Raw genomic sequence first — 15,266 nt, forward strand, 5'->3', positions numbered from 1 at the left:
AATTTTTGACATGTCATTTGAATGTTGTTCTGAAGCTATTTCCTTGTGGCATTTTTATGATTAATTATTTATATGGGAAATAAGCCACAATTAAAATGAAAAAAATAATTTTATTAACGTTTCGACGCCCAAATCGGGTGCCGTTGTCAAAATACAAAATATTACTAAAATAAACTAAAGTGTTGTTGCTAAGCAAAAAAATTATAATATTCGAAACGTTAATAAAATTATTTTTTTCATTTTAATTGTGGCTTATTTCCCATATAAATAATTAATCATGTCATTTGAACATCCAATCAGAACAAAGTTATAATGCGCATGCGCCGGGATCGTAGGTTTTAACATATAAAAATTCACCCTCATAGCGCGCGTAAAGAAGTATAACTTCAAAAATCAAATTTGACTATGAATAATAATTAAAAGTTTGGTAAAGTGAACCATAGATTTAAAAAAAATTACTTTTATTACAAAAATTAATTTTTTTTGAACAAATATTTAATTTATGTAACCACCCAATCAACTGATTTATTCAAACTAGAAAAAAATCGGGCCCGGATTTAAAAAATTATTTCGTTTTGGTCTTAGAAAAAATTTCACCCTGTATACGCTTTTTGAAAACTCTAATATGAATTTTACAAATTAGACAAATAAGCAATTAAAATGGCATATTTATTTTTCCCTACATGATTACTTAATTTTTTATTAAAAAATCAAATTTGTCAAAATCGGAATTTTAACCTAATAATAAAAAAAAAGATGAAATCACGGTTTAACTCGCTACAACGTTCCATTTAAAAAAAAATTTCTGAAATTTTACAGCATATATCTCTTACCATTGTGAAGACTATGACAATTGTTGTAGACTTTCAGTCTTCTTCTCGTAAAAGTTATGAGTTTTTAAAAATAAAAGGTGCAGCTTCGTGAATTGCAAAGTTAAATCGCAAAAATTAAGTGAAAAAATTTAAAATTTATCTATTTGATCACGTCTATGTTAAACTATAGAGTCCAAAGAGAAGTGTTATGGGGAGTTTTAAGATCTAGACGTGTTATAGAAAAAAAAATGGTGAAACTTTTAATTTTAAGAAAAACGTTGTTTAATATTTTATTTTTATATATTGCGATTTATATAAATATTGCGATATTTTATATAAATTGCGATTTTGACAAATTTGATTTTTTAATAAAAAAATTAAGTAATCGTATGGAGAAAAAATAAATATGCCATTTTAATTGCCTATTTGTCTAATTTGTAAAATTAATATTAGAGTTTTCAAAAAGCGTATACAGGGTGAAATTTTTTCTAAGACCCAAACGAACTAATTTTTTAAAGCCGGACCTGATTTTTTCTAGTTTGAATAAATCAGTTGATTAGGTGGTAATAGTGTAACGATTTACCAAAATAAGAGACACATCGATCTTACTGTTCAAAAATTATGACGAATATAAATTTCTGTCAAAATGCGAAACTCGCCCTGTATATTATTAAACAATGGGAGCAGACACTTTTTAATGGTCATTTGTTATTCCCCATAGAGGCCTCTATACGAGGTAGGAGTATGTACAGTTCCTCATGACTCACCCTGTATGCCCGAGATATTTGTTTTTCTCTTTTTTTATCATCTTGATTAAGTCACCTTCTCCTTGATCTACTCTGTTTAAGACTTCTTTGTTTGAAATGCGTTGAACCCAAGATATTCTGAGCATTCGACGATATGACCACATCTCGAAGGCTTCTAATTTGTTCATCATGTTATAACCATCATGATCCAGATTTCACATCCATATAGTAATACAGGATACACATAACATTTTAGGAACTTGATTCTTAGTTGTAAATTCAGCTGAGGGTTGCTCAAAATAGATCTAAGTTTCATAAATGTTCCTCCTAATAAATTGTATCGTTTATTTATTTACGTTATTTCGTCTACAAAAAATTCAAAGATACAATTAGATTGTATCTTTGAATTTTTTTTATTTTATAAAATAATTTATACACCTGGATTAAAATATATCTTAAAGCACGTCATAAATTTTATAACGTAAAGTATCTATAAATCGTACCAATTTAGTTAAATATTACGTTTATATGGGATTAAGTCACAATTAATTGTAATTAAAATTAAATTTTATAATTGAGGTCTATAGAATCAAAACCTGCTAATACATCCATGTTCTGAAATTTTTCAGGAGACTAAAAAACATTAACTATTTTAAATGGAAAATAAGCCACAATTTTAGAAAAAAAAAATAAGATTTTATTAACGTTTTGATGTTCAAATCGGATGTCGTTGTCAAAATACAAAATTTGTATTTTGATTTGGACAACATCGTTGAACAAATACATCCGATTTGGACGTCAAAACGTTAATAAAATCATTTTTTTAGTAAAATTGTGGCTTATTTCCCATTTAAAATAGTTAATTGCAAAAATACCACAAGGAAATAGCTTCAGAACAACATTAAAAAACATTAAAAATGTAAATTTTCTGGTGCATCAATAAATAAATGTAAATTTTCTTAATAGGTGCATCAATAAAGGTCATAAAATGGCACATTAATTTGGTATATATTGATTTTTCTGCATGCCCCTTACATCTTCAGAAATTTGTCCTTTTAGTTTGGATTTAGCAGATTTTGATTCTAAGCCCATATATTAAGTGCGTTCGCGGGTGCCTGTCGGCGACTAGTCGGCGAGAAATTAGCAGCAAAACGTATGCGCACTTTAAAATGATATAAATAATATCGTTATTAGATAAATATACAGTTGAGTCTGCGAGTCTTTACCCGTGCGTCATCATTTAAAGCATACGAAATAAGTCGGAAATCTATTTCACGCAACAACAACTGACAGAAAGTGGCTACTGTTCCGATTACGGGTTTTATTATAAAATTTGACGTTATCAAATATATAGAATGTCAAATGTAAGTTTTGCTTCAAAATTTTTGTGCAGAATTACAGCTACATTTGAAGTAGCTTAATAAATTCTTTTATTATTATTGATTAATAAATAAATAAACAATTTATAAAAAAATTCAATAACATATTTTATTTTTGTTATTTTATTCACTTTGATGGAAATCTAAACACAATCATTTCTTTTCTGTGTGAATGACGTTAGCTTTGTATGTTTTAAATATTAATTGCCAAAATATAATTATTTACCTTAAAATTTCAAACCCCAATTTGTGTAATAGAAAGAAACTTCAAAACGCAAAAATTCGACAAAAACCGCAAAAAATTCAACTGCCTGACAGCCATAAAAGTAAACAAAGCAGAAACGTCAAACAAATTGTGCTTAAAATATGAAAACATACCGAATCGTCTTTTTTTGTACCTATCTCTTTTCAATGCACTGAGTCTAGATGGTTCATAAAAATAACATGTGTTTTTACTTAATAACAAACGGCAGCTGGTTTGTCATGAGTTTCATGCGTGGAAGAGAATGATGCTAAATAAAAAGTATGTGTTTTATCTCGCCAGGTATTAATGACGCACGGGTAAAGACTCGCGGACTCAACTGTATAAGGTATATTTACCTAGTATAATTTAATAATTAATTATTAAAATTAATTAAAAGTAAATATACCTTCTATATTTATCTATTAACGGTATTATTTATATTAAGTAAGGTTAGAACTTGTCGGCGACAATTTGTCCACTGTACCCGCGAACGCAACTATTATTGTCCGAATTCCTCATTTTCAACTAGGCGCAATTAATCCACCAAAAGTGAGTATTGGACCATTTTGATAGGAAAACCTACAAAATATACAAGAAAAAGAAGTATTCTATTGTTCATAAAAGTAATGGACATAGCAGGGTTTGATTCTAACGTCAACATTCCAGTAGTATTTTAAAGCGGATTTAGAAGGTTTTGAGCCTAGCCGAAACCTTATGCCTGTTGATTAATATATACCTAAACTTTGAAAATGTTTAAAAAATAGGAAAAAAATACAGTTCTGGTTATAAAGTTCGCTGTACAAACATATTTATTTGAATAGGAAACTAATTAACATATTTTTTATAGGGAGGACCTGGAGCTCCAAATATTAATCCACAAGTGGGTCAAGTTGGTACCTCTCCACAGATGTCCGGAGCAAACCCGATTAGTTCCCAAAATACACAACAAAATATGTTAATTTCTCCCACAAATAGCATATCGATGGGCGGGGGCCAAATAACTCAAAACGTTAGTTCTGCATCACAACCAGTACAAGGAATGGGCGGTATCATAAACCAGAATGTATCACAGGGCGGTATGAGACCAAATATTAGGATGCCAGGTATTCAGCAAGGTAAACTTTTGTATATTCAATAAGCTCATGTTTCATTTTATTCTCCAATAAAAATACTAAAAGCTATGTTTATCAGATTTTAAATCGAAAGTCGAACATATCACATGAAGAATGGTTTTTCATGTGACACCCTAAAAGGTATTGCAAAAAAGGCAAAGTTATATTTCTTAAACTATTTATTTCAGGAAATAATAATCAACCCAACATGATGCAGAATCCTGTACCGAGTAATGCACCTTTAGAGAATCAGCTTGAAGTAGAACGCAGGCATAATTTGGAGAAAATAAATCAGCTAAAACAGACGTTGGAAGCTGCTCAACAACAAGAAAGACAATACAAAAGTCAATTGGAAAAAATCAGTTATATGAAGACTTCCCAATTAGAACAGGCTTTACAAGCAGCACAGCAAACTGAAATGCATTATAAAATGCTGGAAAACGTAAGTATATAAATATTTAGATTATTGATTCCTATCCTATATAAAATATCCATTGAATGTCGATAGAAACAGGAGTTCGTCAGGGCTGTTTACTTTCTCCACTATTTTTTAATATATATGTATTCCGAAATGAAAAGATTTATTTATTTTATTTATTTATTTACGGGTTTCCCCAATTTCATAAAAAATATACATATATTAACAATAAGTAGAAGTAAAAGTAGTAGTAGTAAAGTCCAGTAAAACAGTAAAAAAAACAAAAAATAAAATTAAATGAATTAAATGAAAGTGTGACAGCATAAAACTGTAGTAAGTACATTACAATAAAACTAAATTTAACATACTCACAATCCACGTTATGCAGTGACAATACATAATAATAATACAATATAAACCGACATTAATCAACTAACTACAGACAATAAAAAGTTAATAAATTACATAATACAAAAGCATTGTCCATGACAAAAATTAACAAATCTACTGAAAATATAATATTAGACATTATACATAAGTGCTGACCGGAAAAATGGATTTTAGTCGGTTTTTAAATACTCTACTGGAAGAAGAGAATAAATCGATGTCCAAATCATTCAGGCGACTCAAGTTCTATCTATTGGTGAGTTAAGACCATAGTTTGTTGAATGATGAGGTACATGGAACAAGTTATTATTTCTCAGATCATGGTTTGGAATATTAAAGTTTATTAATTTTAATAAATCACGGCAATTGATTTCACTATTTAATAGTTTATAAATAAAAGCTAGATCATTTATAATTCTACGGTCTTTTAAGGAGTGCAAATTGAGATCACCACGGATGATGGTATAGTTGTGGTTTAGTTCAATAACATTATATCCCAATCTGTACGCTGCAAATCTTAAAAACTTATTTTGAACTCTCTCGAGACAAACAACATGAACATTATAAAATGGTGACCAGACAATAGAGGAGAATTCTAATATAGATATAACCAATGATGAGTAAACATCCTTAATTGTATTAAGGGAAAGATCAGCACAACTGCGAAGTATATAACCCAATACTTTTGAAGCCTTTGCTGTCACATAGTTAATGTGATCCACAAACGTTAAGTTTTCATCGAATATTACTCCTAAATCCTTTACTGTTTTAACATAAGAGAGCGCTTTACTGTCGATGACATATGATGATTGATATTTTTTTGCAACTTTGTGGAAGCTAATGAAATGACATTTATTAACGTTTAAAAAGTCTGTTTTTGTTACACCACTCAACTAAATTATTGAGATCGTTTTGAAGAAGACTACAATCTTCATGATCTTTGATAGATCTGTACATCTTTAAATCATCGGCAAATAGCAAGTACTTAGAGTGATTAAAACATTCACCTATGTCGTTAATAAATAGATTGAACAGAAGGGGGCGAGCAATGAGCACCTTGGAACTCCAGATTTTATTTGTATTGCATCTGACATAAATGAACCCAGTTTGACTTTTTGTGTGCGACCTATTAAATAGCTAGCAAACCACTTTAAAAGCTGATCGCTGAAACCATATGCCTTAAGTTTATGTAACAGTAAGTAGTGGTCAATCCTATCAAAGGCTTTTGAAAAGTCTGTGTATACACAATTTACCTGACATTTTCTTTCCAGATCTCTGATAATAGATGTTTCATAAGATAGTAAGTTTGTAGTTGTGGATTTCTTGTGCATAAAGCCATGTTGATAATTATTTATTAATTGTTGACAAGTAAAACTAATATGGTTATAAATCAACTTATCAAGTAGTTTAGGAATGGTCGATTGTTTAGATACACTTCTGTAATTTTCTATATTTAAATGGCTAGTTTTCCATTTATCAGGAAGAATGCCTAATTTCAATGATAAGTTATATAGAACAAACAATGGTTGAGTTAGACTGTAAGCACAGTTTTTCAAGAAAAAATCGGGAAGTCCATCGGGTCTAGCTGTTAAGTTATTAGAAAGTTTTGACAAACCGTCATAAATAACTTGCGCTGTCAAAGAATCACACTTTATAGATGAATAATTATTAAATGTGTCATGATAACTTACATCCAGGGAAGAAGCATAAACTTCAGAGAAGTAAACAGCAAAAAGTTCACTTATCTGATCACCATTCACAGCTTTTTTATCAGCTAGATACATATTATTAGGAACATCATATAGATTATGTTTTCGGCTAAAAAATCTCCAAAATGACCTGGGATCGGTATTAAAATTATTTTCAAGGTCTTTTGTAATTCACAAAACATTCTTTAGATAAAATATTACATTGACTGCGTAATTTTGAAAACTCTATGTAATAACAGCGATTGCCAGTATTCTTGTAATTTTTGTGAGCTATTTTCTTTTGGATGATTAAATTTCTCAATTCAGCATTGAACCACTTTGGGAAAGTTGATACCTTACTTTTCTTTTTGGGCACAAAAAGATTTAATGCCATACTCAGAATATGATAGAAATTGTGTACTGCAGTATTTATGTCATTTAAATTTAAATACTTGTTCCAATTGATAGGTCCCAAATAATTCTGTAAGCTAATATAATCAACGTTTCTGAAATCATCGTAAAATTCTTGGCACAGTAAATTATTTGTAATGTCCGATATAGGTAAATCAAAGGAGTATGGTTTGTGATGGGTAGATTCAGAAAAAATAGGATCTATTGCAGATGAAACTAGAATACTATCCACATTCGAAAATAGTAGATCTAAAAACTTATTAGAGTTAGGAATAGTAATATGTTGTTTAAAATCAAGAAAAGCATAACATTGTGCTACACTAGAAATGTTTTCATTCATCTGAGATGGTGCTATATTATTTAAATCGGGAGTTATGTTAGGCAAGTTAAAATCACCAAAAATATAAAAGCTGCACTTATTATACTGAATTCTCAAATCTTCAATCATTTCAACATGTGATAGATAGCAATTATTTGGACTGTTAGGAGAAATATACACACCACCAATGATAAAATTAAAATTTGAAACAGAACAAGATATAAATAACTGCTCCACTGAATTGTTTATGTGGCTCATTCTAAAAGCTTTTATTTTTCTATGAATAAGTATCAAAATCCCCCACCTCTACTTTTAGTACTTGAAAGATTAGATCTATCATATCTGAATATGTGATAATTAACCAAATAAAGTTCCTTATCTAGGAAATCATCGTTCAACCAACTTTCAATAATGACAAATATATCAAAGCAAGAACAATTAACTGCTGCAGAGAAATCGGATAATTTTGTCTGATAAAAGATTTGTTTGATAAAAGATATCCGTATATGAAAAGATCTTTCAAAATGCAATCGAAAATATTGAAGAAGGAATAAAAATCAACGGAGAATACGTAAACAACTTAAGATACGCAGACGACACCGTTATTCTTGCGGACAGTGCTGAGGGTTTGCAACGACTTTTGAATGTCATAACCAGAAAGGGAGATAACTTGGGGCTGAATATAAACCCAAATAAAACACAAAAGTAATGGCTGTTACACGTGCACCAAATGCCGACATTAATATTCGTATCTATAACAATCAGATAGAACCCGTACAAAGATTCCAGTATCTTGGTTGCTGGATACAAACGATCTTGACCACGAGATCGAAATACGTGCTCGTATAGAGTATGCTAGGTCCGCTTTTCAAAGAATGAAAGAATTCCTAATAAACTCTACCTTATCGTTGGATATCCGATACCAATTTGTAAAAACATTCATTTATTCCTTATTGCTATACGGAGTGGAAACATGGACTGTCGGAATTACAAGCATGAGGCGTATTGAGATGTGGGTTTTTCGAAAGATGCTGAAGATCTCTTGGACAGAGCATGTGACCAACAACGAGGCGTTGAGAAGAATGTGGACTGAGAGAGCTCATAAGTATTGTAAAAAATCCGAAAAACGAGTTATTAGGACATATTTACAGAGGAGAAAGATACAACTTTATATGACTCATAATGGAAGGGAAAGTGAAAGGAAGAAGAGGCATTGACACACATTCGATACTAAGAACCGCTCAAGATAGAGAGCAATTTGCTGTAGTTATAGCCAACCTTCATTAGTGGAGAAGGCACCTTAAGAAGAAGTTCCTTTGCTAATAGTGATCCCGGTGTTTCTAAAAAATATATAAATAAGGTAAAACGAAACATCTTTTAAAATAATCTATATACTACCAGGTTAACAAGCCCAGTTGGCCACCAGGCAATATCTGGTGGCCAGATGAATTCTTGCCAGATCAATTCTCCGGGTCAAATTGACTTTCTGTTACCTCGACCTCGATCGCTATTTTATATTGTTCCGGCGAACCATCTCATAGCATTCGTCGCTAGTAGTGAGAAGTCTGGTGGGGCTGCGTGCGTTCGATGCGCTGACAAGCTGAATGCGCGAGCTAGAGGCTCTACCGTTACTACAATAAAATAATATTCTCTTAAAAAACTGTCAACATACCTAATAAAGCTTATAATAATGTATACACCGTTCTTAGGCGTCAACGCCCTTCGGTAGGGATCTATGGAGGAGTATCACCAAGCCGCAAGCTCTTATCCCTTGCCGTACCGCTCCTCCATAGGCCGATCCGACGCCAGTTTATCCAGACCAAGCCGTAGACTCTATTGAGTTTTATACTACGGCGTTGGCCTTTTATAAATTTCATGACCTAGCTGAGGCTCGAACCAGCGACCGCAAATCGCAAATCCACTAAACTTGTCGATAGACTGAGCCCCAGCCAACTGGACCGTCAAGACCGACTGGATTTTTTTTTCAGTTGTTTAATATTAGAATTAGAGCTTTAACAATTCTTCTTCTTCTTTTAGTGATATTCGTTTCGAATATTGGCGATCATTCTGGCTATAATTATTTTATTAACTGATGCTTTAAATAGATTAGTTGTTGTTGTGGAGAACCATTTCCTCAGGTTATTTAACCATGACATTCTTCTTCTCCCAATTCCTCGCTTTCCGAATACTTTACCTTGAAGGATTACCTTCAGTAATCTGTATTTAGTGCCGTTTCTCATTATGTGTCCGAGATATTCTAACTTTCTCCTTTTAATGGTATACATCACCTCTCTTTGCCCACTCTTCGTAATACGGTCTCGTTGGTTATCTTGTCCGTCCGTGATATCTTTAGGATTCGCCTGTATAGCCACATCTCGAAGGCTTCAAGTTTTTTCTCCATTGCTTCAGTGAGTGTCCAGGATTCAACTCCGTAATACAATATTGAGAAGATATAACATCGTAGGAGCCTTATTTTTATCTCCAGATTAAGGTTGTGGCTTTTAAAGAGTTTGACCATGTTATTGAATGCACTCCTAGCCTTCTCTATTCTACATTTTATTTCTTGTGAGTGATCCCATTGTTCGTTTACTATTGTTCCAAGATAGTTATACTGTTTTACTCGGTCCACTGGTGTATTAGTGATAAGTAGTTGGGCATCTCTAATTTATTTTTGCTGATGATCATAAATTTAGTTTTTGATATATTTACTTGAAGTCCAAATCTTTCACTTACTTCATTTACTTTGTTTATTAGTTGCTGTAAACTGTTCAAACTGTCTGCAAAAATAACGGTGTCGTCTGCACAGCGGATGTTGTTTAGGCGTTCTCCATTTAGAAGTATTCCATGTTCGCAATTTTCCAAGGCTTCACTAAATATTTCCTCTGAATATAAGTTAAATAATACAGGTGAAAGTATACAACCTTGTCTAACGCCTCGTAGAATCTGGATCGCTTCCGTTGGTTCTCCTCCAAGATTCGTTCTTATTGTGGCTGATTGGTTCCAATATAAATTTTGTATTGTACGTCGGTCTTTATCATCCATTTGGGCTTTTGTTAGAACATCCATCATTTTTCGGTGTTGAACTGTATCAAATGCTTTTTGGTAGTCCACAAAGCAGGTGTAAATATAGCAAGTCATATCTCTGCATCTTTGAAATAAAACCTCTAGACTAAATAGTGCATCTCTTGTACCTACGCGTTTCATGAATCCAAACTGTGTGTCTTGTATTCTCTCTTCGCATAGCTTGTATATTCTACGATGTATAATTTTAAGAAAAAGTTTTAATGTATGGCTCATTAGACTTATTAGCCTATATTCTCCGCACTTTTTTGCTCCCTGTTTCTTTGGTAAGGTAATAAATTCTGAAACTAGCCAATCTTTTGGGATATTGCCTGTGTCATAGATATTATTGAAGATTTTACATAGTATTCGTAAAGATTCATCATCAAGAAGTTTAAGAAATTCAGATTGTACTCCGTCTGATCCTGGAGCTCTACCTTCTTTTAGTGATATGGCTGCTCTTATTTCTGCCACTAGTATAGGTGGTCCTGTTTCCATAGGTATTGGGGACTGGTTCTCTCTCATCAAACGAAACAATTTAACAATTAATAAAATTTAATTATATGTATGTATTTTGATTTTCTGTTATTTAGCAACAAAGACAACAGATAGCTACCCAAGGCGTGCAAGGAGCACAACAAGCAGCTACCGCTCAACCTCAACAGAGACTTATGAGACCAGTTATGTCGAATAATCCTGGACTACGACATCTTTTACAGCAAGTAAGATATTAAAACAAACATATTTATTAATTTTTCGTATAATATATTATATAAGACATATACACTGTGGGTCAAAATATAGGAGTACATTTTTTAGTTGAAATTAATTTTTTTTTTTTTGGCGATTTAATTTCTTTTTGCAGGGCTAATAGCCTAACATGTCCTCAACATGACTGCAAATTTGGAATCAAAAATAACGTGCAGGGTCGGACTTATAAAAAAATGTATGTAACAGTGCATTTGAGCTCGTTGCAAATGAAAACTGTCTTAGCTAAAATTAAACTGATATGCTCTTTTGGTAGGTTAACTATCCAGAAAACTTCAGTAAAAAGGAAATTTTGCAAAATTACCGGATTCGCAAAATATAATTTTTTATTAAATTAGGAAAATATAACATTTTAACAAATAACACATTTTTATGAAAACAGTTCAATAATTTTAAAACAGACTAAAATATGAATGTGGCCACCATTATTATTTACCACTTCTTGAAGTCGTCTGCACCATAAATTGCTAGCCTCATTTATTATACCCTGTTCAAAATTATTCCAAACAAACTGCAATCTTTCTTTGAGCTGTTAGATGGTTTCAAATTGTTGTTCGTCATACAAATTTTGTTCGAAAATTTGTCAACCGGATTTAATCCTGGGCTGTTAGGTGGCCACATCGCGGGCTCAATATAGTCCGGGCAATTTTCACTCAAGAATATCCTTGTATTGTAGGAAGTGTGCGAATGAGCACCATCCTGCTGGAAAGTGTAACCATAACATACTTCTTCTATTTCAGGTAATAGGTGCTGCAAGATTTGTTCTTGATATGTTTCTGAATTAAGTTTTACCTCGGCATCAACAAAAGAGCAGACGAAATTTTCCCAACATGATTACTGCAACAGAGACTATTGTTACACCTTTTGAGAAATTACTTTTTTCAATTAAAAGATGCTCTAGAGGAATTTGTCTCTTAAATTAACGTCAGAGTACATTCTATTATTTTGGGTATTTTTAGGAGGCCGCAAATAAAACATTTTTTCATCTGAAAACCATATTTTTCTAATGTCTTCATCAGAGCGGAATCTTCTTAGTAGCAAATTACATATTTCCAGTCGTTTTTCTCTTACATTGGCAGTAAGTCTTTGACAGTAAACTTTTTTAAATACTGGCAATCTTCTTTAATGATTCTTTTAACTGATCTGCGGGAAATCCTAGTTTCTTTTGCTATTTTTCTTGATCCAACAGGTTGGCCAGGTTGCAAATTTACTAAAACAACCCTTACTCTAGCAATATTTTCTTTAGGTCTTGAGCTTCGCTTCCTCCCTTTTCCACTTTTATGTTCAATAGACTATGGGTTTCTCTTAGATGTCTTAAAAACTTTCCTATCGTTCCAATATACCAATTTTTCTCAGGAAATGCATTTACAATTTTTCTTGCACCCTAATTATATTTTTTACGGTAATATTTAATTAACATTAACACAACATTTAATTAACACAACTCCGCCTGTGGTGACAAATGGGTGAATCGAGTAGCTCAGGAGTCACCACTGCCGGTCCTAAGCCCGGATAAAGGAGGAAGGTTGGGCAGTGGGCTGACAACCCACTCCCGGAAAAAACACACTGTTACGAAACCTGAACATTTGCCTCGGAATACAGGACGGAACTTTCGGAAACGACTCAAGCTACGAAACATGGACTATGCATTTGGAAACTGGAATGTGAGGACGCTAAATAGACCAGGAGCTCAAACCGCACTTCTGCAAGAACTAAAAAGATATAAGATCATGATTACTGCTCTTCAAGAGACGAGATGGCTGGGGAAAGGTGTCAGGGACACTAAAACGCACACAATTCTATATAGTGGGAAGGAACAAGGAAGCAAAGAATGTGGAGTCGCATTTGTGGTGGATAATGATTTTAAGTCAAAAATCATCGACTTCCAGGCAGTCAGTGAAAGGATATGTAAGTTGAGAATTCGCACCCACTTCTTCAACCTAACAATGATAAACATTCACTGTCCAACAGAAGATCAAGAGCAACATACAAAGGAAAGCTTTTACCAACAGCTGGAGATAGTATATGATAATGCGCCAAAAAATGACATCAAGATTATAATGGGTGATATGAATGCTAAAATAGGCAAGGAACCGCAGTTCTATGGCACAATAGGAAAACACTCTCTGCACAATGAAACAAGCGAGAATGGGGAGTTTTTGATAAATTTTGCCACCACTAAAAACATGGTTATAAGTTCCACATGCTTCCCACATAAAGGCATACACAAAATGACATGGATTTCACCAGATGGAATCACAACCAATCAAATTGACCATGTGCTGATAGACAAAAGGGCAGCCAGTAGTATCTCCGATGTGAGAACACGACGAGGAGCATGCTGTGGATCAGACCATCTTTTAGTACAAACCAAATTTAGATGCAGAGTTAACAGCAAAAGAAACGAAAGACAACAAAGAACAAACAAACTGGACCTGGAAAAACTGAAGATTCAGGAATGTGAAGAGAAGTTCGAACAAGAAGTCGCAAATGAGTTAAGGACGCTAGAACTGCACTCCTTAGAGGGCAAATGGACTAATATCAAAACAGCAGTACTGACAGCAGCAGCGTCCACCCTGGGAAACAAGAAAAAGGAGAGAAGAGCAGCATGGTTTGATGACGAGTGCAGACAAGCAATCGAGGAAAGAAATGAAGCGCACAAAATGTACATAACAAGAAGAACACGGGAAAGACGAACATTATTTGAAGTCGCAAGACGGAAAGCAGACAAGACATGTAGAAATAAAAAGAGAGCCTATGAAAATGGACAAATAGAAAAAATGGAAGAACATTTCAAAAATAACGAAATTAGAGGGGCTTACGAATACCTAAAAAAGATAAAAAGTGGGTATAAACCTCAAACAAGTCTATGTAAAGATGAAAGTGGGCAAATAATCAGTGACCAACAGAAAGTCACAGAAACCTGGAAGCATTATTTTCAGACACTACTTGGAACTCAAGTAGACATGGAAGATGAAATGGGTATGATCTACGTAGAAGAGAATGGAGTAGAAGCTCCAACCATAGAGGAAGTTTTCGAAGCCATTAAGGCCCAGAAAAACAATAAAGCTCCGGGAGTCGATGAAATACCAGCAGAACTATATAAGGTAGGTGGCGACCACCTAGCAAGTCACATCCACGCGCTCATCAGAGACGTATGGCAAGAAGAGAAAATACCCGACGACTGGAAGAAAAGTATAGTATGCCCGATCTATAAAAAAGGAGACAAACTCCAGTGCAAAAACTACCGTGGAATCTCTCTACTATGTACAGCATATAAAGTCCTCACGTATATTATAAACCAGCGGCTCCAACCACTAGCAGAAAATATTATTGGAGAGTATCAGACGGGCTTCCGACGGGGAAGATCGACACTGGATCAAATATTCACAGTAAAACAGATCTTGAGCAAAGCATGGGAACACGATATTGATGTTCACAACGTGTTTGTAGACTTCAAACAGGCATACGACTCAGTCAAAAGGAACAAACTATACTATATATTGGCTGAATTGGCAATACCACACAAGTTAATAAGACTCATTAAAGCCACAATGGATGAAACTCAGGCATGTGTACGAATACAAAACCACCGGACAGACTTTTTTAACATTTCGCAGGGACTAAAACAGGGAGATGGGCTGGCCCCAACATTGTTTAACCTGGCACTGGAGTATGCGGTTAGGCAAATGCAAACTGGACGAGGAAATCTACTGACCAACCGAACGGTTCAACTGGCCGCTTATGCTGATGATATTAATATTATGAGTAGAACATCAACAGGAGCACAGGAAACATATGCAGAGTTAAAAACACAAACAAAAATGCTAGGTCTGGAAATTAACACAGAAAAAACAAAAATAATGACTCAGACGAGAAGAAATATAGTCCCAGAAAACATTATACATGAAGATGACATTGA

At 33.4% G+C, this 15,266-nt stretch overlaps 1 protein-coding gene across 1 annotated transcript in view; it reads left to right on the forward strand.

Moving 5' to 3' along the window:
* LOC126884470 (mediator of RNA polymerase II transcription subunit 25) overlaps positions 1 to 15,266 on the forward strand; it is a 170,145-nt gene that overhangs the window by 143,196 nt on the left and 11,683 nt on the right. Inside the window, exons 13-15 of the mRNA XM_050650405.1 lie at positions 4,029 to 4,296; positions 4,482 to 4,735; positions 11,170 to 11,298. Of these exons, the coding sequence (XP_050506362.1) occupies positions 4,029 to 4,296; positions 4,482 to 4,735; positions 11,170 to 11,298 (651 nt within the window). The remainder of the gene's footprint in view (positions 1 to 4,028; positions 4,297 to 4,481; positions 4,736 to 11,169; positions 11,299 to 15,266) is intronic.

Source organism: Diabrotica virgifera, chromosome 5 (genome assembly GCF_917563875.1).
Source record: "Diabrotica virgifera virgifera chromosome 5, PGI_DIABVI_V3a".
NCBI classification, from domain to species: domain Eukaryota; kingdom Metazoa; phylum Arthropoda; class Insecta; order Coleoptera; family Chrysomelidae; genus Diabrotica; species Diabrotica virgifera.